Source organism: Diabrotica virgifera, chromosome 4 (assembly GCF_917563875.1).
Source record: "Diabrotica virgifera virgifera chromosome 4, PGI_DIABVI_V3a".
In the NCBI taxonomy this organism is placed as follows: Eukaryota; Metazoa; Arthropoda; class Insecta; order Coleoptera; family Chrysomelidae; genus Diabrotica; species Diabrotica virgifera.
Genome location: NC_065446.1, coordinates 63358361 through 63385567, shown reverse-complemented (window position 1 = coordinate 63385567; position 27207 = coordinate 63358361). Strand labels below are relative to the sequence as shown.

General features: G+C 33.4%; 1 protein-coding gene across 3 annotated transcripts in view; it reads right to left on the bottom strand.

The window, feature by feature from the left end:
• LOC114325841 (fibronectin type-III domain-containing protein 3a) overlaps window positions 1–27207 on the bottom strand; it is a 725050-nt gene that overhangs the window by 407032 nt on the left and 290811 nt on the right. Inside the window, exon 1 of one of the 3 annotated variants that reach the window (XM_050649164.1) lies at window positions 6858–7312. The exons of 1 other annotated variant lie outside the window; for it this stretch is intronic. In XM_050649164.1, coding sequence (XP_050505121.1) covers window positions 6858–7008 — 151 coding nt within the window. In that variant the 5' untranslated portion in view covers window positions 7009–7312. Of the gene's footprint in view, window positions 1–2564; window positions 2595–6857; window positions 7313–27207 lie in introns of those variants that run through there. One more of the 3 variants, XM_050649165.1, reaches the window with a different exon arrangement.

Genomic DNA, 27207 nt, shown 5'->3' with positions numbered 1-27207 from the left:
AATTTGATATTTTTAATAAAAATTCTTGAACGTCTTCCTCTTGAAAATGTTTAAAGATATGTTGTCAATTTTGGTAAACGGATGACTAAGTAGGTATTATAATATATTATAGTTCTAAACAATATTAAGTCCTCACCACGATGGTATAAGAAATCTTTGCAAACTAACTCATACAAACTTTTAAGTAGTAAAACAACAATTGCTATGTGGCTTTCTGGCACAGACTAGATTAGGTACTTATAAAGATGTTTTTTTATAAATGTGTCAATTGTGGTAAACGGATGACTAAGTAGGTATTATAATATATTATAGTTCTAAACAATATTAAGTCCTCACCACGATGGTATAAGAAATCTTTGCAAACTAACTCATACAAACTTTTAAGTAGTAAAACAACAATTGCTATGTGGCTTTCTGGCACAGACTAGATTAGGTACTTATAAAGATGTTTTTTTATAAATGTGTCAATTGTGGTAAACGGATGACTAAGTAGGTATTATAATATATTATAGTTCTAAACAATATTAAGTCCTCACCACGATGGTATAAGAAATCTTTGCAAACTAACTCATACAAACTTTTAAGTAGTAAAACAACAATTGCTATGTGGCTTTCTGGCACAGACTAGATTAGGTACTTATAAAGATGTTTTTTTATAAATGTGTAAAATATTAAATATTGATTTCTAGGTACTCAATCGTAAACTACAGTCGGAAAAATGAAAGAATACCCATGAAAGATCACATCAATCATTTTATTTTGTAGTTTACTGTCTTTTTCTATAACAAACGTTTGTTATTTATAGAAAAAGACAGCAAATACAAAATAAGTGATTGATGTGATCATTCATGGGTATTCTTTCATTTTTCCGACTGTATCTTCCATTCTAATTTTATACTAGCAAAACTTGTCTCTTTAAAAATCACATGAATAGCTAGTGTAGCTACCAACATGTGTATGCTTCATCCCTATCATTCCATACTAATTCGATAAAGCATGGGACCAAATTCTCCAATTTTCGTGCAAAATGGATTCCAGTGAAAAAAAAAATAGTTGAAAAGAATTATTTTTGTACCCGATACTGACAGAACATTTTTAAAATTTATAGTCTTAAAAATTAGAAGTACTAGTTAAAAGAGGTACTGAAATGATTCGAAGTATAAAAAAAATCACATGAATAGCTGGTGTAGCTACCAACATGTGTATGCTTCATTCCTATCATTCCATTCTATAAAGAATGGGACAAGACCAAATTCTTCAATTTTCGTGCAAAATGGATTCGAGTGAAAAAAAAAAATAGCTGAAAAGAATTATTTTCGTACCCGATACTGACAGAACATTTTTAAAATTTATAGTCTTAAAAATTAGAAGTACTAGTTTACAAGAGGTACTGAAATGATTCGAAGTATCAAATAGAGAGGTCGAACGCATTTTTTAACCCTCGTAAGGCGGTGCTTAGATTCTTACGTAAAGAACGGTGCGGGGTGCATTTGCACCCCACCTGTATGTCCGTTTTTTTAGATGTGAACGTCGGGGAAATGGATTTGAAAGATAATTAGGACTTGTTTATTATACTATGAAACATAAATTTTACAAAGTACTCATTCCTTCTTTAAAAAAAATTATTATTAACAGAAAGTTTTTACACATAAACACATGCAGTTATGCCGGGTCTTTCGGTCTTTTTTCTCTGACATAAGTAACACCGACCTTGTTCTGTAGCTCTGTTAGCTCCAGGTAAAACATCAGAAACGTCCAATTCAGGATATGAAATTTTCATTATTTGCACCCTACAGTCATTTTTCCAAAAAAGCACGTAAACGCAAAGAGTTTTAAACGCTGTAATCGGTCGAATGCGTTTATAATTGAATTTAATGCGAATAAAAAAATGGACAAAAATCAAAAAAAAATTATTAATAAAGATAGGTGAGAAAAACGAGATCGGGGGTGCAGCTGCACCCCGCACCGCCTTAAGAGGGTTAATAAAATCAGGAAAGTTTTGTAGTTTTGGTGGTTATACAGCAAGTGGAAAAACCAAGTTATCGACAAGTGGTTGTAGTAGGGCGTTTGACAAGATCGTCGATGATATCAATTCTGCATACTGCAGCAGACAGGAGACAGGCCAGTCTCTCTGTGGACAAATTGAACGATTTTGTGGATGCACGGTCACACACGATCAACTAAATTGAACTATGCCGCAGTACCGTGAGTGGAGGGCTTTAAGTCCTCATCAGGATGGTATAAGAAATAAACTTGTATTTTGTGTTTTTGCACTCGACTTGAAAGCTACAAACTTATAAGTAGTAAGTAGTAAAACAACAACAATTTGCTTTCTATACGCTCTAATTTATAGTACACAAACTAAATTAGGCAGGTACTTATAAAGGTGTTTTTTATGAATGTGTAAAATATTAAATGTTATTTTCTGGGTACACAATGGCAAACTTCTATTCTGATTCACTAGCAAAACTTTTCAGAAGTGACATAAATTTAATAATTGCAGTTTCTGTAATTCTTCAGGCATCTCCCATAAAGAGAATCAAGAGGATCTGAAGTTTTCTTACCGAAATCTCCCATAGCACAGACGTGTGCCGAGCACATTTCCGGATTAAAGTAGTACTGATTTTTCTGGTAGTAATAACCATATGGGGAATGTACCGGTCCTCAGTACATCTCTACATTTTGTTGGGGTTCAACGCCTTGACTGGCCACCATAACACTGCATGGTCATAACCTCCACGTCTTTAACGCCCGAAATCCCGCTGAGACACTTTGTCCCACTGTCTCATACTTTATTGCCAACGAAAGACAAAAAAAAAGAACATAAAAATAACTACTTTCAACGTCCTAGCAGACACGGAACGGTAAGAAGTGTCTGATAAACTAGTAAAAAATATCAAAAATAGAAAATTCCTAATAAAAATAATTAGAAAGACCTACTAGAAACAACTATCCAGCGGTGGCTAAATTGTGGCTCGCGAGCCACATGTGATTTGAAACACCTTTGAAGGATTATTTGCGGCTCTCAATAAATGTACCTGAATTACTTTTAATATTTGTGTTTCAAAATATCTTAAATTACTGACAACAAATATAAAAGACTAGTGTAACATCAGGACTTAGACAAGGAGACCCCTTATCACCGTTGCTATTCAATGGGCCTTAGAATATGTAATAAGTAAAATCTCATCTGAGTTGACAGGAGATTTGCGTATCGAGGATCAAAATTATTGTTGGCCTTTACTGATGATTTAGGTGCAGTCGCTCATTCTACAAGAAACGTGAGAGAGGTATTTTCACAACTCGAGGAAGAAACAGGTAGTCTGAGCCTTCGAATAAATGAAGAGAAGACGAAATACACGCTAGTAACCAAAAATCCAATTGTCAAAGAATTAGGCAGAACATAAATATTAATGACCACAACTTCGAAGTAGTAAAAGAGTTTAAATATCTAGGGGCGGTATTCACAGATGACAACCACATATAAAAAAAGAGGTCTCGGCAAGGATAGCTGCGTGGAATAGCGCATTTTACTCCTATTATCATTATTAAGATCTAAACTGCTAAAAAGACAATCTGAATTAAAATTGTACATGCCAATTATTCGCCCAATTCTTGCTGGTATTTGAAAGGAAAGTTCTCAGAATGATATTTGGCCCTCAAAAAGATAAATTGACATGAGAGTGGAGAAGGTGCCGCAAAGCTGAATTGGTGACTGTGTATGGTAATCAAAACATCGTGAGACATATAAAAGCTAAAAGGTAGACAGGTCAAGTGGTAAAATCGGAGGAAGGCAGAGTGTTAAAGACAGTGTTTTTTGAGAGGCGGTAGAAGATTAGGCCGTCCTAGAGAAAGATCGAAGGATGATGAAGATTCGAATAAGTATCCTGAATTAGTAAAGGCTGCTTGTAAATTATTAGCATATTTGAAACAACGATATGATCCGTTTACTTTCACTTTAAAATTCGTGAAATCCAAACACTGAGAGAAAAATTTAATACCTTTTTACACCTTTTCAATATCTAATTGTTTAATTGCGGCTCTAGAAAAATTTCAAATTTTGAAAAATGGCTCGGGTTATCAAAGAGCTTGGCCACCCCACTATGCCCTTCAAAACCCTACAAAATCGAAACAACTAACAAGACTTACAAAGATACAACTATATAAAACAATAATACGACTCGTAGTAATGTATAGAAGCGAAACGAGACTACGTGTTTAGGAAAGAAAAATCTTAAGGAAGATCTTTGGGCCTATGCTTGATGAAGCAGTAGGACAATATAGGATAAGAACTAACAAGTGCTGGAAGAACTATACCCAGATGCCAAGATCATAAAAGAAATAAAGTCCACAAGACTCCAATGGAGAGGACACCTCAGAAGACATTTCCAACTGGAAGAAGACCACGTGGACGCCCTCGACTTCGGTGGCGACATAATATAGCACTAGACCTGAAAGCTATGGGCTTGGAGAACTGGATAAAGATGGCTCAAGCTCAAGACAGAGAAAAATGGAGGCATGTTGTTGAGTCAACTAAAACCCACGAAGGGTTGTAACGTCACGGAGTACGTAAGGAGTACTAGAAACTAGACACTGTGTATTTAAAAATCACATGAATGGCTAGTATATCTACTAACAGGGGCGGATACAGAGGGGGCTCAATGGGTCCTTAGACCCCCTATTATATTTAGTCTATAAATATTATTTTTTTAAATTTTTACAATTGTCCCGCCTTCAGCAAAGAAACATCACTGTTATAAATTATCATTTTGTGTAACTATTTGACGCAGAATGTTTAATTTGAATTATTAATTTATGAAATGATATGTTTTACACCTTTTAAACAATGGACAGTATGTTAGCCTATGTGGCAACATTGGTACTTCATTCAATATATTTTATTCACTGTTGTAATTCGGTTTGGGTGTAGCAAAACTAGCGGTATTAAAAGACAATCAGATCGAAAACGACTACGTAATTCCGATATGGATGTATATCCCGAGAAAGCATCCAATATCTCACCAGGGGCTGCCAGGCGTTTGCTGCAACTGGCAACTGGCATGACTCAGTAGGAAAGATCGTTCATTAAGAGATAAATAACTATCAAAGTGGGACTTCTCCAAACCAACCATCTCCCATATTATCAATACGTCCCTGAGAGCATGCTTGAGAATGACAATAATTACAAGTTAAACTGGAACTGAAGATCAAACAGTGGCACATAATAGAACAAATCTCATATTAGTTAATAAATTCATGAGAGAAACAACACAACTGATGTGGCAGTACCTACCAACAATAATCTGCATGTCAAATATAACGAAAAATCGCCAAGTACAGAGATTTGGAAGTACCCAGACAATACCTCTTAGTCTCTCTACTACTGGAGTCATTCCGAAGAACCTTCTAGAAAACATAAAATAGTTGGGTCTGAATGGACATCTCTATAGGCGATGCTGAAAGCTTTACCACTTTCAACGTCCAGATATACACAAAGATTTTTGAGAGATACCTACTCCAGCAGACCCGGTCACCTAGGGCTCGATAGCACGGAAAGAGCCCCACCAGAGCTCAGTTCTTTTAATACCGTAAGTATCTGTGATGAGTGAATTTTTCCGCTTAACGCCTGTTGCGCGCTTAGTTACTCATTTGGAGTTATAAAATGGTCAAAAACGGATATAGAAAGTCTTCAGCAGAAACAAAAAACACTTCTCACAAAGGCACAAAAATATCATCCACTTAGTGCAGTAGAGAGAACAACATTACCGCGGTATCTAGGAGGAAGAGGGCTTATGGGCATAGGCGAGCAAGTCGACAAGCATGTTGCTAATTTAATAACCTGTTGAGATTGGGACGTATTGATTGAAAACAACTGATTGAATGCTTGAAAACGACAATTACAAGCTATACTGGGACCGCACTGTGCTCAGAGCCTTAGAGGGAGCATGAACCGTATGGCTAAATCTGGATAATAATATCTAATATTTTCGGGAAGTCTAGCCCCTCTATTAAGAATTTCTAGATCCGCGCCTGTCTACTAACGTACCTATGTATGTTTGATCCCATTCGTTCCATACCAATTCTGTAAAGAATGGTTCGAAATTCTCTAACTTTCGTGCAAACTGAATTCCAATGAAGATTTGAAAAAACAGATGAAAATAATGACTTTCGCACCCGATACTGAAAGAATATTGAAAGTTCATAAAGTATAAAACAAGTACTAGTGAGTCTAACAAAGTACTGAAATGACATAAAATTCAAAATCGGCAAGGCAATATTTGGCAGCTTTAGTCTTCATGCAGCAAGTTGAAAAACTAAGTAATCAACAAGTGGTTGTAGTAGGCCTCAGGTACAATCGGAAGAAGATTGGGAATTTCTATGAAAGATAAATTATAAATAATTTGATCTATTTAATAACAGTTGGTGAACGTGTTACTCTTGAAAATGTTTAAAGCTTTGTTGTGAATTTTGGTAAAAGGATTATCACGTATTATAGATTATAGGTACAGTTTACAAAAACAGTTTAAGTTCACACCATGATGGTATAAGAAATCTTTTGCAATTTAACTTGTATTTTGTGTTTTTGCACTCGCCTTGAAAGTTACAAACTTTCAGTAAAAGTAGTAAAACGACAACAATAATTGCTTTCTAGCAGAAACTAGATTAGGTACTTATAAAGGTATGTTTTTATGAATTTGTAAAATATTAAATATTGATTTCTCGCTAATACAATCGTAAAGTATCTTCTATTCTCATTCACTAGTAAAACTTTTCAGAAGTGACGTAAATTTAAATATAATTTCTATAATCCTTAAGGCATCCCACATAAATAGAAGAGGATCTGAAGTTTTGCTTACCGAAATCTCCCATAGCACAGACGTGCGCCGGGCACATTTCCGGATGCAAGTAGTACTGATTTTCCTGGTAGTAATCACCATATGGGGAATGTACGGGTCCGCAGTACATCTCTGCATTCTGTTGGGGTTCAACGCCTTGACTGGCCACCATAACACTGCGTGGTCGTATAACTCCACGTCTTTGACGCCCGAAATCCCGCTGAGACACTTTGTCGCACTTTTCTCACACTTTTTTGCCTCCTAATAGAATTATATTTCTCCGTTGTTGGTTCACTGAAACACTGTTCACCGTGTTAGCGTAAACGGTTACGTGGACGACCGCATGCCTCGGATTTGTGAAAGGAGTGTTGAGCCTAGTCAGCTCTCTCGCTCGACAGTAAAAAATAAAAAAATGTGATATTTTGGTGGAATGAAAACGCGCTATCAGCGACCAGGCGCTGGTTAAACTGAACGGACCGCGAACTACAAGGATCTTTGCTTGGAGTTCGGAGTTTTCTCTCTGCGAGGAGAGGTGAAGCGAGCTCGCGACGTTGCCAAGTGTATTCGTTCATCGGACAATAGCCTGAAATATATAACGAATTTGTAAACCGTGAAATAACGATGTAATTGTTTGGCGACAAAAATTTACGATGCGAAACTGAAAGATCTCATAAAAAGAGTATAATATGCGTGTTTAGTTGGTCGGAACAATGTATTTAATCATTATTACTTACTGGGCACAAATCCAAAATCACTTTGTTTTACTAAATTTATTTGAACTCATTTTTTCATCTCATTTTTTACAGTTAAAACACAACGATTTTACTTGGATCTTTGTTATCCCGCATCTTCATTTAAGTCCCTTGTTTCTTATTGTATCTCTCACATACATTGTTACATTTCCGGCAAAATGTAATAATGTGAAGCAACAAGCAACAAGAAGTCGAGAGACTTCTCTACACAGAGCTTCTTCTTCTTGATTGCCTATCCGTGACCAATGTTGGCGATCATCATGGCAATCTTAATTTTATCTGTAGCAGTGCGGAAAAGCTGAACAGATGTTGTGTTGAACCAGTTTCTGAGATTCTTCAACCAGGATGTTCTTCTTCATCCTGGACCCCGCTGTTCAAATATTTATCCTTGCAGGAGGCTTGTAGGAGCGCATATTTAGATTCATTTCGCATAATGTGTCCAAAGTGTTTCAACTTTTGAGATTTTCAAGCTTACTGGAAGCTATTGGACGATATTAGGAATACTTTTATATGCAATATATTTATAGTAACCCATTTAAAACTTTATTTATTTTAACATGAGTAATAACTTCAACAATTTTGACCGGTTTAGAATGCATATTTTTGAAAAAAAAAAGATTAAAAAAATTAGAATTTTTCAAATTTTCGTGAATTTCATTTTCTTTTGATAATAACTCCAAAAATACTCGATATACTTAAAAAATGGTAGAGAACAAAATTTTAGTTTTAACTTTATTTAAGCTTTTTCTTTTTTTAATATTTTTTACGACAAAAAATAACCGAGATAGAAACATTTAAAACCTAAATTTTACTGCGAGAACCATGTAACCGGTGCCCTTTCACCTTGTATTTAAAAAAAATAAAGGATTTAGAAAATTATGTTTAATACAGTGTTATAGACCTTTTACTTAGCTTTGTAATGGTTTTTGGATAAATCTCATATTTCAAAATTTAACGGAGTTATTTTAAAAAAACCAATAACATTTTCTTTGAAAAAATTTTATAGCGGAGATTTTGTATGTATACAGGTTGTGGGAAGTCCAATTAGTCGTTTGTTGTAGGAGATACGAAAGAAGTTTATTTAGGTGAGATTGGGGCATAGATAATATCAGAATTTAAATACATTTCCAAATATACAGGGCCACCCATATTGACAGGGTGAAACAAAATTATCTTTTGTTTAATGGAACACCCTGTATATTTTTACATTTTTGGATTCTCCTCTATGTTTTATTTCTTAAAATATCAGGTTTTGTGATGTTATACAAAGTAGTTTAAAAGATAATTACGTTTTTATTTTCAAATTTCATAGCAATATTCACCCCCTGTATAATTGTAGTGATTTGACATCAGAAAATCAATTTGGAAATCAAAAATTATTAATCTAGCAAAACGTTTAATTTTAGCTAATACAGGGTTGGTCGAAACTGAATGAGTGTTTTCTCAAAGTTTGAGAGTATGAGTTTTCTCAAACGGAGCAGCCTGTAATGCGTGTAATGAGCATTGTAATGAAATGCTATTGTATGGCACTTTATTATTTTCCACCCTGCCAGTGAGAACTGAATTTATTTTTGAAATCCCTAACTTTATGTCTTTAATTATTTTAAATATTGTAAACGATTAAAAAACAATCAAATTAAATTGAAATGAATAACCAGTGTATATCTTCCACATTTACTTCATATTTAACGTAGCCTGTAAAGTAGCAAGCTGAAAATTTGTTAATAGCTTAAGGGTGTCTAGTCGGATAAACTTTGATATATGGGAACACTGGAACAGGGGCAGTTTTAATTGTGGAACAGGTTAAAAATTTGGAACGGTCACACCACGAAAACGGCACATTTATTTTGTCCGACAGAACAGACTTAAACTCTCCGAACAGAGATTAAACTCTCATGCAAAAATCAGACTGCTATTTATCACCTGTCATAATTCCTATCATTTGACATATTCTACATGTTCCACTCATTGAAGCGCCCATTTGGTGATAAATAGCGGTCTGATTTTTGCATGAGAGTTTAATCTCTGTTCAAAGAGTTTAAGTCTGTTCTGTCGGACAAAATAAATGTGCCGTTTTCGTGGTGTGACCGTTCCAAATTTTTAACCTGTTCCACAATTAAAACTGCCCCTGTTCCAGTGTTCCCATATATCAAAGTGTGCCATCAAATATTTGATGGTCGGTAAGTACATAAACCATACAATAAATTATACAGGGTGTGTGGTAACGAATGGACCATAGAATGCTGAAATCTGCATTTTTATCATTAAAAAAAAAGCTGCATTTCACCCCTAAAATGCAGAAAGCGCAACTTGGTGCCATATCACTTTTGTTTTTTGAAGTATCCTCTAACTAATCAACAATTTTCATGAAAATCGATGAAGGTTCAAAGAAATCGTGGGTGAAAACATTTAGTGACTACACTTTCAGAAATATAGAAGAATAAGGTTTTCGTGATTTTCGACTTGTTAATTGCTATAAGGTTTGAAAAATTAAAAAAAAAAAATGTAATTCATGCACATAAATATAAAAAAAATATTTATTTTTCTTAATTAAACGAGATTACTTGCGCCATAACGCGGAAATCTGCTTTTTACAATTTAAAAAGTAGGGGTGTATGACACCCCTAAAATGTAAAAGCGCAAGTTGATGCTATATATCTTTTATTGCTTGAGATATCCTCTAACTACTTACCGATTTTCATGAAAATCGATGAAGGTTCAACAAAATAGGAAGTGAAAACTTACAGTGACTGCACTTTCAGAAATCTAAAAAATAATTTTTAAAAAAGGGGTGTATTTCACCCCTAAAATGCAAAAAGCGCAAGTTGGCACTATGTCACCTTTGTTCCTTGAGGTATCCTTTAACCACCAATTTTTATGAAAATCGATGGAGGTTCAACGAAATCTGAGGTAATAACTCATATCCACCTTCATTGACTCCACTAGTCATACGTTTGCCTTTACGTTTTGATTGAATTTGTATAAATTGAATGTATATTATATATTTTTTATCAAATATTTTTATCTCATACCCCATACGTGACGAAAATGTAAATTTCAGTGTTCCCAAGAACAAGATATCGTTATATCTTCTCTTTGTTCTGTAACAAAAGAAATATTGATATTTGGAATAGCACATTTATTTAAAAGAAAAACAAAACTAGTTTTCTCTATATAACTGCTTAGTTACTGGAAGAAGAAATACATTTATCAATGAAGATGATGACCGGTTGTGTCCCACACACAGGTCACACAATATCCGACAAATGGGCCAAGGTTAAGTGTTTTTTTAATCACTAGGTAAGGTGGTTTAAAAATTCTTCAAATATTTGATGGTCGGTAAGTACATAAACCATACAATAAATTATACAGGGTGTGTGGTAACGAATGGGCCATAGCTTAACTTTAGATTTCTGAGCTCAAAATAGGTCGATTTAAGCTAATTTACCTTAGTATGATAGTTGATAATAATCGAAATACAGGGTGTCAAAGTTAAACTTTTATTTTATTTATTTTTGAATATTTCCTGACAGTAACGAAATTTGGTAAGTGGGGGGTTTTGGGATGACAAACCGAAATTCCCCACCAAAAATTATATATTACCCAGAGGGCGCCACATACGTCTTTAGCGCTCATATGTCAGCGCTCATTTAATACGTTCAATTTTTTTTATCCCCCACTCTACATAATTTTGAGATGAAAACTTTTATTCCCCTATTATTTTTACTTAAAAAAGATATACTTTTCATATCATCTCACTGAACTGAACAGTTTTCAGTAGTAATTGCACAAGAGCTCTAAAATTCTATATTAATTTTAGAGATCGAGTGCAATTTGTTGCGATTATTTCATGAATAAAACTGTTCAAAACCAAAATCTTATTGTAATTTATTTATGTAAGTACAAATTAGTACAATTAAACAAACAGTTGTTATAAATATTAATTTGAGGGTTGAAAGTCATCACTTTTATAATTTTTAAAACATTAATTGTCATTAATGTCACTGAATGTATTTTTTCGTAGCAACGAAGGGCATCTGACGTAATATACTTGACGACGGGAAATTATCAAAAATTATCGATTTAATTTAGATTTCTGTAGCTTTCTATTGGTCAGAATCTCCTATGAATGAAATAATCGAGATAAACGCATTTTAAATATACGATGCAAAATTCAATTTTTTGTGTTTCATTGTAGCTACTAAAAACCATTTCAAGTAGTTTTCGTTCAAGTGTAGGTACTGTACACCTTACTAAATTATGTTAAACAAACGTTTCTGGCTACTACCAGTGGCGTACGACGGAGGAAAGTAAATGGTTGACCCTTCCCAAATTCTACGCCACTGGCGCATTTGCTATTTTAGTACAATTTTTCGATTCTCCAATACTTTTTATGTAAATAATATACTCTTCATCCGTAACGAGAAAGTCATTAGTTTTCGAGATATTTGAAGTTAAAAACGAAGGAGCATAATACATTAATCAAAAGAACTGCCGTTTCATTTTTAACTTCAAATATCTCGAAAACTAATGACTTGATCGTTACGAATGAAGAGTACATTATTTACATATAAAGTATTGGAGAATCTAAAAATTATGCTAAAATAGCAGTTAAGTCAGTGGCGTAGAATTTGGGAAGTGTCCACCATTCACTTTCCCCTGTCGTACGCCTCTGGTAGTAGCCCGAAACGATTATTTAACATAATTTAGTAGGGTCTACAGCACCTACACTTTATACCAAGTGTGACGTTATCACACTTGGCAGAAAGTGTAGGTACTGTACACCTACCAAATTTAAAAGTTTAAGTTTGACACCCTATATTTCGGTTATTATCAACTTTCGTACTACCGCTTGAATTGACATGAAATTTGGCATACACATAGCTAACATGCCATAGAAAAAAGTGATATTGTGCCGATGTGTGCCCAAAGTGTGCCGATGTGTGCCTTGAGGTGTCCAAAGTCCAAAATAAGTCCGGAAGTGGACAAATTGACTAATTCTAAGAAACTTGTATTCTATAGCGTTTTTTCACGAAGTCAATACTTTCGAGTTATTCGCGAGTGAATATGTTCATTTTTTAACAAAAAAAAAAAACATAAAAAAGATCAAGGCAGGTTTTGTTTATATTTGATTCAGAGTTGGACCACCACCTCCATATAGCTATTTCAGCATCCTTATGCCTCATCAGTGAAGCTCAGAAGTCTCAACTCTGAAGGAAAAAAACACGTTTTAGACGGTTTTTCGCAAATAACTCAAAAAGTAAGTATTTTATCGAAACAAACATTATTAGCAAAAATATAACATAAAAAAGTGAAAAAAACGGTGTATCCATGAGGTCTTTAGACCCAGAGAAGCAGAGTTGTAACTAATGAAAAATAGCTTTTTTTTGTGAAACTTTGAGACTCACCCATTTCCTTACTCAGCTGACGCTCAAATCGTCAGATTTTTGAAATATGTATATTATGTTACCGGCCAAACCCGATTTCAGAACCTTAGGATAAACTAGTATGGCCTAGGCCAAACTAGTTTATCCTGATATAAATACACACACTGCAGGCCAAAGTAGTTTGTCCTAGTTTGGCCTAGGCTATTAATAATGATTGCCTATTATTAATGATGTAAAATTCTGTTTGAATACGTTACCCATGATACAACAGTTCTTGCTCCCATTCAATTGAGATTCTTACCTGGAACAAGAATAAATATTAGTAATAAATCCGTACATTATGGTGCTACATTTGCTACATATATTTCGGTGACAACGCACCTTTTTCAAGTGAAGTTTTACAACATTTATGCGTTTATTTATCGGTGGCGCTAAACATACACTCACCGGCACAAAATTCCGCCATCCAAAATTTTTTATTAACTTTGAGAATCTATAACTTTATTATTTATTCTCCGATGTTCAAGATTCTTGCATCAGTTTGTAGGTACATGTATTGATGTCGTTTGTTATTATTCCGGTAACAAAAAAAAAAGAATGTGTGTGTACTTTGTACGCACGTAAGAAGTTATACTTCTATTATATGATTTCAACGAAGTCAATACAGGGTGAGGCAGATAACTGGCCTATTAGAAATATCTCGAGAACTAAAGGCAACAGAATCATGAAAATTGGAATAAGGGGGTTTTGAAGGATGATCTATTAAATGAAAATATTTTCATATTTTTGCAACTTCCGGTTATACCGGAAGTTGCTTATAACTTCGTTTTTTTAAATGGGACACCCTGTATATTTTTACATTTTTAGATTCTCTTCGATACCTTCTTTCTTAAAATATAAGGTTTTGTAATATTATACAGAGTATTTTAAAAGATAATTACGTTTTTTTATTAATTTCGTAGCAATATTCACACCCTGTAGAATTGTAGTAGTTTGACATCTAAAACTCTACTTACGTTCAAATGATTTTTAATATACTCTACTATTGTTAAGAATCATTAGTATAGCTAAATTTTTAATTTTAGTATACAGGGTTGGTCGAAGCTCGGAATGAGTATTTTCTGAGTTTTCTTAAATGGAACACCCTGTATTTTAGTATTATAATGAAATGATATTTTATGGTACTTTTTTATTTCTTAAGCATTCCCTATACCTAACTGCTTTAATTTGCGCTTAATTGTTAATCGCACCAACAATCTTAACTAAGTAGGTATTTCGATAGCTAAACCATTATTGGTAATTTTAAGGACCAGTCTGGATTAATATGTATTTATTTCTGAAAAAATATTTGGGATTGAGTATTTTCACGGCCAATCTAATAAAATTTTTCGTATTTTTTGTTGCAATTAATGTTTAGCTTGAATCACCAATAACTCACAAATTAAAGCAGTTAGGTATAGGGAATGCTTAAGAAATAAAAAAGTACTATAAAATATCATTTCACTACAATACAAAAATACAGGGTGTTCCATTTAAGATAACTCAGAAAATACTCATTCCGAGTTTCGACCAACCCTGTATACTAAAATTAAAAATTTAGCTATAATAATGATTCTTAACAATAGTAGAGTATATTAAAAATCATTTGAACGTAAGTAGAGTTTTAGATGTCAAACTACTACAATTCTACAGGGTGTGAATGTTGCTACGAAATTAATAAAAAAACGTAATTATCTTTTAAAATACCCTGTATAATATTACAAAACCTTACATTTTAAGAAAGAAGACATCGAAGAGAATCCAAAAATGTAAAAATATACAGGGTGTCCCATTTAAAAAATCGAAGTTATAAGCAACTTCCGGTATAACCGGAAGTTGCAAAGAGATGAAAATATTTTCATTTAATAGATCATCCTTCAAAACCCCTTTATTCCAATTTTCATGATTCTGTTGCCTTTAGTTCTTGAGATATTTCTAATAGGCCAGTTATCTGCCTCACCCTATATACTTTAAACAGTTTCTCTACTACTTTCCAAAAATTTTTATTAAAACAATACCAAAAATTAAAAAAATAAAAGAATAAAACACACACAAACACATTGAAAAATGCCACAAATGATTTCTGAACAATAATTGTTGCCAAAAATTTTAATTAAATAGGTACGTATTTTCTGAAAAAAATTATATAATAATATACTTACAATCATAAAATCTATAAAAAAAAATAAAAAAATAACAACTTGCTTGACTAAACGTTTACACCATAAACTTTTTGACATTTTGTTTATTTATATGAATCAAATTATTAGTTTGATTTTTGTCGAATTAAAATACAACAAAACATAGAGTAAGAAAACGATATATTAGATGAAGATTTGTAGAAAGTTTGTTTGTAATCAGATTGTGTAAATTAAAGCATTGCCTACTAATAGGTAACTACATTATTTTTTTACATTTTCCAAATAGATAGGTATGAAGATAATTTTTTATTGGCATACAACTGAAACATTTAGAATTACGTACCTGCGGCTTTTCAAAACTATTTCAAAAAATCATAATTTAAAAATAAAAATCGGACCTAATTTGGGATTTCTCTCTAAAATCCCCATTCTTGAGAAAATAAATGTACAGTAGAGCGTCGATTATCCGAACGTCGATCAACCGCACGACCGCTTATTCGAACTATCGACTCCCGCGTCCCGCACTCGAATACCGAGCAAGCGTTAGTAATTGACGCTTAAAATATCTTCAATTTTCTTCAATATTGTATCCAAAAATAATTATGTTGTTGCAAAGACTGCACTTTTTTGTTTAGTTGCTAGTTGTCATTATCAAGATATAAATAAATATGTAGGTATATAAATATGGCTTTTATTCACTTGTGGATAAATATGTATGACTATAAATATGTATGAATATATTGTAGTTCGATTATCCGAACAAATCGGTTTTCCGAACACCTATGTCCCAAAATTAGTTCGGATAATCGACGCTCTACTCTATTTCAACCTAATCCAAATGTATAATTACAATATGATTATAATAAAAACTACCTACCAAATTAGAATGAGTTTTCCTTGTCCAAAATAGTCCAAAAGACCAAAAATATAGGTACATGAAAACTATTTAAAAAGGCAGTATAACTATTAACTAACTTTTGTTTGTTGTTTCTTTTCACACAAATTTTAAAACGCAACAACCATAAATAATCTAACTACAGCTGTGCTACAGCCGCCATATTGAATAATTTTTGACATGTCATTTGAACATCCAATCAGAACAAAGTTATAATGCGCATGCGCCGGGATCATAGGTTTTAACATATAAAAATTCACCCTCATATCGCCGGTAAAGAAGTATAACTTCAAAAATTTTTGCTTAGATGGCATTATACGGGGGTGAATGAATGCGTTGTTTTTTCTCGTAAGTTTAAAAAATTTTGTGGAAAAATTGGAGGGCTGATTTTATTTCAAACCCTTGTATTATCCTGGAGGTATCACTAAGGTTTTGTCTTTTGAATTATCCGAATGTCCCTTTTCTTGTAAGAGCTGTGGGTATGTCCCACCTCTTGCAGCAACGAGTGCTCGCAATCTGTTTAGCATCGAATAAAGATGTACTAGCCTGGGGAATAGCCCGATATTCCTCTACCAGGGCCATAACTGTACCAAATTTTCTGGAGGGCTAGGATGACGGCAAATTTTAGTTCATCTTATAAAAATGCTCAATAGGATTGTGATCTGGGCTGCATGCGGACCATTCTAATCTTATCAATCCAACCTCTATTTTATGAGTCAATCAGTGTTTTTATTTACAAAAAATGGTACAGCTCTTACAACAAAAGAGATATTCGGATAATTCAAAAAACAAAATCTTAGTGATGCCTCCGGGATAATAGAACAGGACTATGAAACAAAATCAGCCCTCCAATTTTTCCACAAAATTTTTTAAAATTTGGAGAAAAAACAACGCTTTGATTCACCCTCGTATACCATCTAAGCAAAAAAAATTTATTACCGGAATAGCGATATCAATACATGTACCTACAAACTGGTGCAAGAATATTGAAAATCGGAGCACAAATTATAAAGTTATAAATTGTCAAACTTAATCAAAAATTTTGTGTAGCGGAATTTTGTGCCGGTGAGTGTATTTAGCAGACCTTGGGCCCACAATTAAAAAATATTACCTCCCTCATGAGACTTTTTCTAATACGGAAAATTTTCGGGAGGGGTCTTTTCGTAAATATCGAGCTTTCTATAGGCGTACTATTAACGGACAATTTTACCACTGCAAAAAATCAACTTTTATGACTCCATAGTTCGCCCCCATGGGGGGGGGGGGAGGGGTGGAGGTGAGGCGTACGCATAATAAAGAGTCATAAAATGTATACCCTCACAGATGATTTTTGCAGGTTTCAATTACAATTACCTGGTGACATTGTCCGACAAATTGTAAAGGCTGCTCCAGCTGTCGGACGCACCAAAGTTTAGAAACCTCTATATTTACAAAACGCCCCCCTCCCGAAAATTTTCTGAAATAAAACAGTTGTTCGACTCGACATAAATAACTGAATAAAAGAAGTCTCATAAAAGAGGTAATATTTTTTTTTAAGTGTGAAGGTATGAAAGAAAAAAAAACACTACTCACCCAAAAAGTTTTAAGTACCTAGTACAGTATGCGCCAAAACAAACGACACTGAAAAGCTTTATTGTGCGTGTTTGTGTTTTATTGGCACTGGTTTTCACAACCAACTGGCCAGTCAATTTCATAATGATTTTTTAGATTATCACTAACTCAGGGGAGTAATGTGTAGTGTGTGTGTTGAGTAAGTGTTTTGTTACTTTGCAAAGTCGACGTCATTGTCTTTGCAAAGAGACGCTAATTGTATCCGAACGTCTGCGGTCCCTCCGGTGAGTACCGATCCCACAAGGACAGAAACTATTTTCATCTATTAATTTATAATAAACGAAAAATTCCCGACCCTGGTGAGATTCGAACTCACGACCATTCGGACCTTTCGATCCAAAGGTAGGCGCTCTTACCACTGAGCCACAGAGGGGGTTCTAAAGCTTTATTAAACATGAAAAATTAAATAACAACATTTCAAATAATGCGAATTTTAAGTTTTGCTTGTATACAAAATCTGTTCCAAGTACTCGCCATTGCGTTCCAAGCAGTACTCATAACGCTTAACAAGATTGCTTAGCAGCTTAGCATGTTATTAAAAATAGGCTGCTGCATTCTTCTGAAAAAGGTCAAAGTTTTTTCATGGAGTTCATCAATAGTTGCCGGTGGGTTTTCTGTAAAAACGGCTTGTTTCAGCATACCCCATACGTAAGCATCAAGAGTTGTTAGATCAGGTGAATGAGAAGGGTAAGGAAAATTCGTGTTACGGGAAATTACGCGGTCTTCAATTTTCTCGAATCAGATCTAAGGATGCTCTCGTGGTATGACAAGTAGCCCCATCCTGTTGGAACCATTGGGTATTCAACTGTATGTTTCTGGCACGACAGAATTGTCTGAGATCAATAAAAAATGGTGTCAAAAGAAACCGATTTGTCTGTCGATTGATAAATCCATTCAGATGGATGTGACATTCGTCTGTAAACCACACATTAGAAAAAAAAAGGGTTGTTCATAAACCATTGCCAAGACTGAAGCACAATAAACAACTCTTGATTTCTTGTCTTGTCAAGTGTTGCCTAATCTTTATTTTATAGGGAAAACCACCAATCTTCTTAAACATTCTTCGGGTAGACGTTTCACTCAAATTCGTTTTTAGAGATGAGACTTCTTTTTGGTGATTCTAACACCTGTTGAAATAGCCTTCCTTGATTAGCATTTGTTGTCACGGTAACTGGACGACCAGTACAGCTTTTGCGTTGAGTTAGAACGCTTCCTGTTCGTCGAAATTTTGCAACGACTCTTAACAAGTCCTTATTAGTCGGTGCAGGCTTCTGAAACTCTTCCCGACATTGATTGGCAACCATTAACAAACTACGTCCATTTGATCGTCCATTCCCGTATGAGCGGAAATAATACACAATAATAAATATTTTTTCCACCTACCTCTACCGAAAGTATACTTTTCCCGACCTGATTGTAGGGAGCAAAGTTGTACTTTTCCTTCCTAGGGAGGAAAATATTTTTGCTCCCTAAGGAGGAAAAGTAACAGTGACGTCATGGTATTTCATTCATGAAATATAACTTATTGACGCCCTGTACAATAACTATTTTCTATTACGTAAGTATCTATACATTTTAACGTTTATTTGAAAACACTCTGTATTTTGCAGAATGGTAAAAAACAGTAAATGGTTACTCTGATTTAACAATGTTTACATTAATAATTTGACTTATATTTTTGACAGTTGATAGTTATATTGTACCTACTTGTTAGTTTTGGTTCTAATAAATTTTGTTGGTTAGTTACATAAATAAATTAAGTAAAGGTGAAAAATGACTTGTTATTAATTTGAGGAAGGTGGAAAAACCATATGTATAACATGGGAGTAAAGTGCCTTTTCCTCCCTTGAATGATTACTGCCCTCCGCTACGCGTCGGGCAGTAAACTTCATTCTCGGGAGGAAAAGTAGCACTTACAAATAGCTATTGTATAACAAGGGAGGAAAGTGCTACTTTTCCTCCCGAGAATGAAGTTTACTGCCCGACGCGTAGCGGAGGGCAGTAATCATTCAAGGGAGGAAAAGGCACTTTACTCTCATGTTATACATATGGTTTTTCCACCTTCCTCAAATAACAAGTAATTTTTTCATGTTTACTTAATTTATTTATGTAACTAACCAACAAAATGTATTAGAACTAAAACTAACAACTAGGTACAATATAACTGTCAACTGTCAAATATAAGTCAAATTATTAATGTAAACATTGTTAAATTAGAATAACAATTTACTGTTTTTTACCATTCTGCAAAATACAGAGTGTTTTTAAATAAACGTTAAAATGTATGGATACTTACGTAATAGAAAATATATATTGTACAGGGCGTCAATAAGTTATATTTCATGAATGAAATACCATTACGTCACTTTTACTTTGCCTCTCTAGGGAGGAAAAGTACAACTTTGCTCCCTACAATCAGGTCCGGAAAAGTATACTTTCGGTAGAGGTAGGTGGAAAATGGCTATTTCTTGCGTTGTAAGCACCATTTCGAATCTTTTTGACAGTTTGTTAGAATAAACAATGTTTAAAATTACCATGACAACTATTGTCACTTGTTTCATATGACGCGATTATATTTCACACTCTTCCGGATTTCAGTGTCCTTTTTTTTGGGGCATATTTTGTATTTTGACAACGACACCCAATTTGGGCGTCGAAACGTTAATAAAATTATTTTTCCACCTACCTCTACCGAAAGTATACTTTTCCGGACCTGATTGTAGGGAGCAAAGTTGTACTTTTCCTCCCTAGGGAGGAAACGTAAAAGTGACGTCATTCATGAAATATAACTTATTGACGCCCTGTACAATATCTATTTTCTATTACGTAAGTATCTATACATTTTAACGTTTATTTATAAAACACCCAGTATTTTGCAGAATGGTAAAAACAGTAAATTGTTATTTTGATTTAACAATGTTTACATTAATAATTTGACTTATATTTGATAGTTGACAGTTATATTGTACCTACTTGTTAGTTTTAGTTTTAATAAATTTTGTTGGTTAGTTACATAAATAAATTAAGTAAAAATGAAAAATGACTTGTTATTAATTTGAGGAAGGTGGAAAAACCATATGTATAACATGGGAGTAAAGTGCCTTTTCCTCCCTTGAATGATTACTGCCCTCCGCTACGCGTCGGGCAGTAAACTTCATTCTCGGGAGGAAAAGTAGCACTTTCCTCCCTTGTTATACAAATAGCTATTTATCAATTTGATTGTGGCTTATTTCCCATCTAAATAGTTAATTATAAAAATGCCACAAGGAAATAGCTTCAGAACAACATTAAGAAGTTTTAAAGCAATAAAATGAATTTTGCACAGGAACATCATGTTATATATATATATATACAAGATCCAGAAAAAACATTACATGACACGATAAAAGTTCAAGAGTTGCTAACTAACAAATATATTTTTACAACAAGTTAGGTCTACACATCACAGAAATTTTATATGCCTACGATTAAGTTAGCTATTGCGTTTGAATACGGTGGATAGAAGATAACTGAAAACTCCAACAGGATATTTAGTTGACAAAAGAATTGAGCACCAACTATTTTTAAAAGAAAAATAGTAAAATAAAACACAAAGTTAAATGAAAAAAAAAATAAACCAAAATTGGAATAAAATAATTAATTAAATGAAATTAATAAACAAGTGACGTTTATAACGTTATAATTGAGTATGGATTTTTTGTTGCTTTGTATATTATTGCAATATAATAAATCCAAAAGATACTCCATTAAAGAAGCGGACGTTCAAATTTTCTTGTACGACTGCCGTTTTATGCACTGAGCGCTTGGGGCGGGCGGCCAGGGGCTTGGGGCGGGCGGCCAGGGGCTTGGGGCCCCGGAGGGGCCCGTAAGGACCCGTTCCTTTTACTAATAAAAGAGTAAACTCCTTTAAATAATCTACGTATTTTTCAGAATAGAAAAAAAAGACGACGAAATACCTGCGTTTTCGAAATGGTCTGATTTTAAGATTGATGATTTTATAAAAACTGTGAACTTTTAAACAAAAAAGTGATTCCTTAGAACAATGTAAAAAAATGTTTGAAGATGGAGAAAAAGCTTATTATAGAAGATTAAATAAAAGCAACTTTTATAGAGAAAAACCCAATGAAGGCAAAGAAAAGAGAGATTGGCTAATATACGACGCAAATGTTAAAGCTGTTTATTGTTACCCGTGCAAATTATTTTCATTTGAAAAAATAGTTTAACTGAGTTTGGATGGACCCAATGGAAACATTTGAATATTTTGCTCAAATTTCACGAAGAAAGTAAATTTCATCTGAACTCTATGGTTACATTAATAACAAGATCATCATTGATTGGATTTATAGACGCTGCCTTGAAAGAGCAAATCAAATGCGAACCTGACTATTGGATAAACGTCCTAAGAAGAGTTGTTGTCATTACTAAATGACTTGCTAAATTCTCAAGGACTAGCTTTCCGTTGATGCAATGAGGGTTTAACGAGTCATCATAAAGAAAACTACTTAAGCAAATTTGACTACTTCTTAGATAAGCATTTACAACGGAATGAGAATAAATGAAAAGGTTCAGTCAGCTATCTGTCTCACCAAATTTGCAATGAATTCTTGGAAGTGGAAGTAGTGAAATCAAAGCTTGTATAAACTTTTGACGCTGTAAATGCTTTAGTTAAAAACTAGAGATCCATCTAACCTATTTTTCCAGTTAAGCAATAACAGAGACGAAAAATTAGTAATTAAAAATGAAGCCAAGAGACTGCAGAATAAAATCTTTGAGACTCTATTGACACTGATTTGGACAAAAACTTTGGAACGAGTTAATGCAAAAGCAGTACGTGAACGTGAAGAAACTATGGACTTAAACGTGTCAATTGGAGTAGAAATAATGACATCTATTTTGAGATTTGTTGGAGACGTAAGAAATATGTCAAGCGAAATTGAACTAGAAGCCAAAATTATTTTTTTGCGAAGACGAGGATACCTATTATATGCTACAAAGATGTTACATCAGCTGTTAAATGATTTTCTACGCTAGATAAAGAAGCAGTCAAGACGTCAATTAATACTTTATATGTGAAATATAAAAAATATGTTGATGAAACCAAAGAGAACTTGCATAATGAAATTACCCATTCTATAACATTATGTCAATAGTTGAATAAACATTTATAAAATTTGGTGTCATCCAGCATATAAAGATTGTAAAGGCAACATTTCCCAATATTTTACCTTTACTGCGAGTTTATTTCACGATGCCAACTTCTAATGCATCAGGCGAGCGGTCTGTTTCGGCTTTAAAAAGATAAAAATATATTTTTTGCACGATTGATCATTTTTGACTGTTTACCGTGACAGATTTTACGTCAGTAGGTGACATTTACTAGCAACTCGACGGTAAGTAATCCAACTCGACGGTAAGTACTCCAACTCGACGGTAAGTAATTCACTTACCCTCGAGTTAAAAAATCTCTTAATTTTAATTTATTTTTTGAAAGAATAAAGAAAACTAACGAATTATTTATTAATATTGAAACTTATGGTACAATTTGTTAAATTATTTAATGAAATCCCACTTGTTTGGGCTGTGGTTTCACTTCTAACAGAAACTCCTGCAGAATCGCATACATTAGTAGTATCCAACATTTTTTCTCTTTAAATACGCGATCAAAGTTGAAAACTTGGAAATATCAATGCCATCATAAAGAAAAACGGTGGATTTAATCATTGAATATTCTGCCTAGAGGCTTCCAGGAGCTTTCAAATTCATATGTCTTTGAACGAAATATGCCAATAGAGTCTTTTCTTCGATTCTTAAATTCTTGCCTTCGCACCATTTTTTAAAACCAAAACAAGGTATTTTGATAACGGATTTTGGATTTTTCGGGAATAATTGCGGAACACCCTTCTTCCCAAGCTCGTTCAATTTCTTCAAATTCACTTTCGCTCATATTTTAATTTATAATAATCAAAATTGTACTTAAAATTATTGACAACTAAATAAAAACTCAATTCTCCATTGCTGTTATGCACCCTAGTTACTACCTAACAACCAAAGTATCTATCTTGATAAAATGAATGACACTAGTCAATATGACGAAAATGTTTAATTTTATAATTTATAATGGTATCAGTCGTGCAAAAAACGTTATAAGCATGTCGAACATTAAGGGTAACCGATCTCAGACAATAATTGGAGTCGTCGCTCCGCTCCTCCTCCAAACAATTGTCTTCGATCGGTATAAAACCCTTACCGTTCTCCATACTTAATATACTATAACGCCAAATTTGGGTCAAGAAAATCTAGACGCATATCACTATTGTATTATAGAAAATGAAGTGTATGGATTTTACGGGTACAAATACATGAATGTGTTTTCTTGTAAAAAAATCTGACAACGAGTAGCAATTAAGGGGGCCCCTAAATATTCAGCGCCCAGGGCCTGAAGTTAGGTTAAACCGGCACTGGCTACGACTACGACACAACTAATCAATAAGACACACAGTTTTGTATTTATCTTCTAGAACTCAAATAAATTGCAAAAATGAAAAAGAAATCGTTATTGTCAACATATATATCTAACATCCTGCAGGTCATCATTTATGTTTTAAGTTGTCAGCTGAAAATGTAATTTTCCCAAGAGAGCGCAGTTTTTTAATTCCTTATTCTTGTTGTTCTTTCAGTTGGCGGTGCAACTGGTTAGTAATGTAATAACTGTATATAACAAGACCGCAATTATTTTTAATTATGTAGTTAGGTTTGTAATAAGCAGTTTCATATAATCGAGGTCTTTCCAAAGAATATATTGCGAAATTTCAATATTATTTTCTTTCTGTTACTGTTGCTGACAGAAAAAGCACAACATTATTACGGAATATTATCTAATTTCTATACGTTGAGAGTCGACTAGGACTATAATAAGTTTTGCAGAAAAATAATGTAAAAATAACATAAAATATCGAGTACCCTTTTGATATACTTTGTTTCAAACTATAACTTTCACAAACATGAGTGTTTAAACCTAATTGGATATCTGAGCTTGTGTTTGTTCTTATTACATGTCCCCGTATAGATATCAATGGTCTCGGTGTAAATAAGAAACACTAAACCTAACATAAAGAGTGATAGAGAAGAAAAAAGGAAACAACGGATAACAGATTACATATGGACTAAAATACAGGAGAGAAAGTGCTTAAAAGCTACAGGGCTGAACAGTGAAAATTATTAAGAGGAGTATAAAGTACTGAACACCCAAATAAAACGACTCTGCAAAAGAGATAAAAACACACACTTGAAGACACTCTGCATGGAAATTGAAGAGCATAAACTAAAAGTGAGACCAGAGACATGTTTAAAAAAAATGAAGAAAACACATATTACTTTACACCAAATTACTTTGCTATCAAAGATGATAACTGAACTCTATGTACTCACTTCCACAAAAAAATATTTTACGTACGTGGATTGAATATTGTGGATGATTGTTGATGGAGGAGAGCACAGACGCTCCATCACAACAAGAATATACTATTTAAGGGACGGAACCTGACGTAATCAAAAGTGAAGTTGAAGGAGCAATTATGAGGCAAAAGAGTCACCCTGTTGGACTAGATATCATACCTATTGAAATGATTTGAATCCTAGACGACGTTGGAGTGGATATAATACATCAAATTTGTCAAAGAGTGTGGGAGACCGGTACATGGCCTGGACCTCGATTTTTGACCCTTCGCTTCGCTTCGTTATCGAACGTATTTGCTTCGTATCTGTTTAGTGTACAGATAGCGAATGATCGATAACGAAGCAAAGGGTCAAAAATCGAGGTCCTGATGATTGAACAAAATACATAACTATACTTCGTCTAATATACTTACCGTTGCACGTCATCCGCGTCATAGCCCGTGACGTCACATGATACCAACACGAAATATTTAGGCGGTAGGTGTGCTCTTTTTTAGAATCATTTTGCCGAGTACACTGGAATTAGAGCCACTAGACATATTTTATTATAAATATACGCGTAGAAATAATATTTGAAGATTTCTATTAATGTTAACTTAAAGAAATACACAATTATTATGTTTCATTTAATTTGTATAAATGGATTATAATGCGTTTTTATGAAGCACATTTGTTCGAAACACACTGTAACACTGTAATCGAACGAAGGTGTAATTTTAGCATAAATTGGTAACATTTATTTGACAGTTGCGGTGATGACACTTCATATTTGTTTTTATTCTTTACTACAAGCATTTGTTTTATTATATTTACTGTTTTCATTATTTACTTTAAGAGGATCGGTACGTATTTTCGGCTGCAATGCTATTCAAATGGAGATTCATTTTTTTCGAATCCTGAGAAAACTAATAAGTATTTTTGAAAAATTTAAACGCAGAATGAAAGATTACGTTATTAGCGAGGTCCGAAAGTCTCTGAGAACTTCTATAATGTTTATTTTAATAAGTTACAGGGGTGAAAAAGTAAGAGAAAATTTAGTGTTATTTTTAATTTCAAATATCTCATTCAAAATAAACTTTTTATTTATTCTAAGGGACTTTCGGCCCTCGGTAATAATTTAGTCTTTAATTCTGCGTTTAAATTTTTCAAAAATATTTATTGGTTTTTTCAGGATTCGAAAAAAATGAACACAATGTCCGTGGTAATATTTTCCAAATCTATCTTTGTCATACAACGCACTCAGTCGAATAGAATATTGTCAGTCAGACACTGACAATCAGTGACAATTTTAAATATTTGACATGAATAGGGAATATTTTGAGTTGTTGATTAAATAATATTGATATATACTGTATTTGATAAATAATTGATTTAAGACGTGAACTGTATAAAAAGTTATTTATTGAGTATTATTTATGGAAGATAGAAGTAGAGAATACATCAAGATATATTTTGTGATCCAAGTATGTTGTTGTTAAAGAAGTTCAAAATTGTAAGCGTTCCATAGTAACAATATATTATTAAAAAATCACTTTAATACTTTTCCTCTTTTCTCGATCGAGTATTAGCTTTTGTTGTAGGTACATAAAATAAATTATTACAATCACTGAATACATAGTTAGTGAAAAAATTATCACATTTATTAACTGAATTAACATTTGCAATTATACAAAAAATAACAGTTATCCAAGAACATTCAAAAGCCATCTCTTTAAGTTAGTGATGACATTGTCAAGTAGAATGACATTCTAGTAATATTTTCATATCCATACCAGTCTGAATTTTACTACATACACGTAATTTGTCATGTAAAGACAGAAAAGGTACGGATAGCTGTAAAATATTTGCGAATTATGTACCCATGGCCTTAACGTAAGATTATACCTTAATTCTTGTTTTCTAATTCTAAAGTTTTTATTTATTTACATTGAATATTGACTTGTTTTGTTATATAATCCACGTTTGCAATAATTATGTGATCTATTTGATTTAAAAGGGATTTAGGATTTTTTTTTATACTTTGGCAACTATGTCAACTTGGATCTCTGACGTAGATAATGACGTGCAACGGTAAGTATATTAGACGGACTG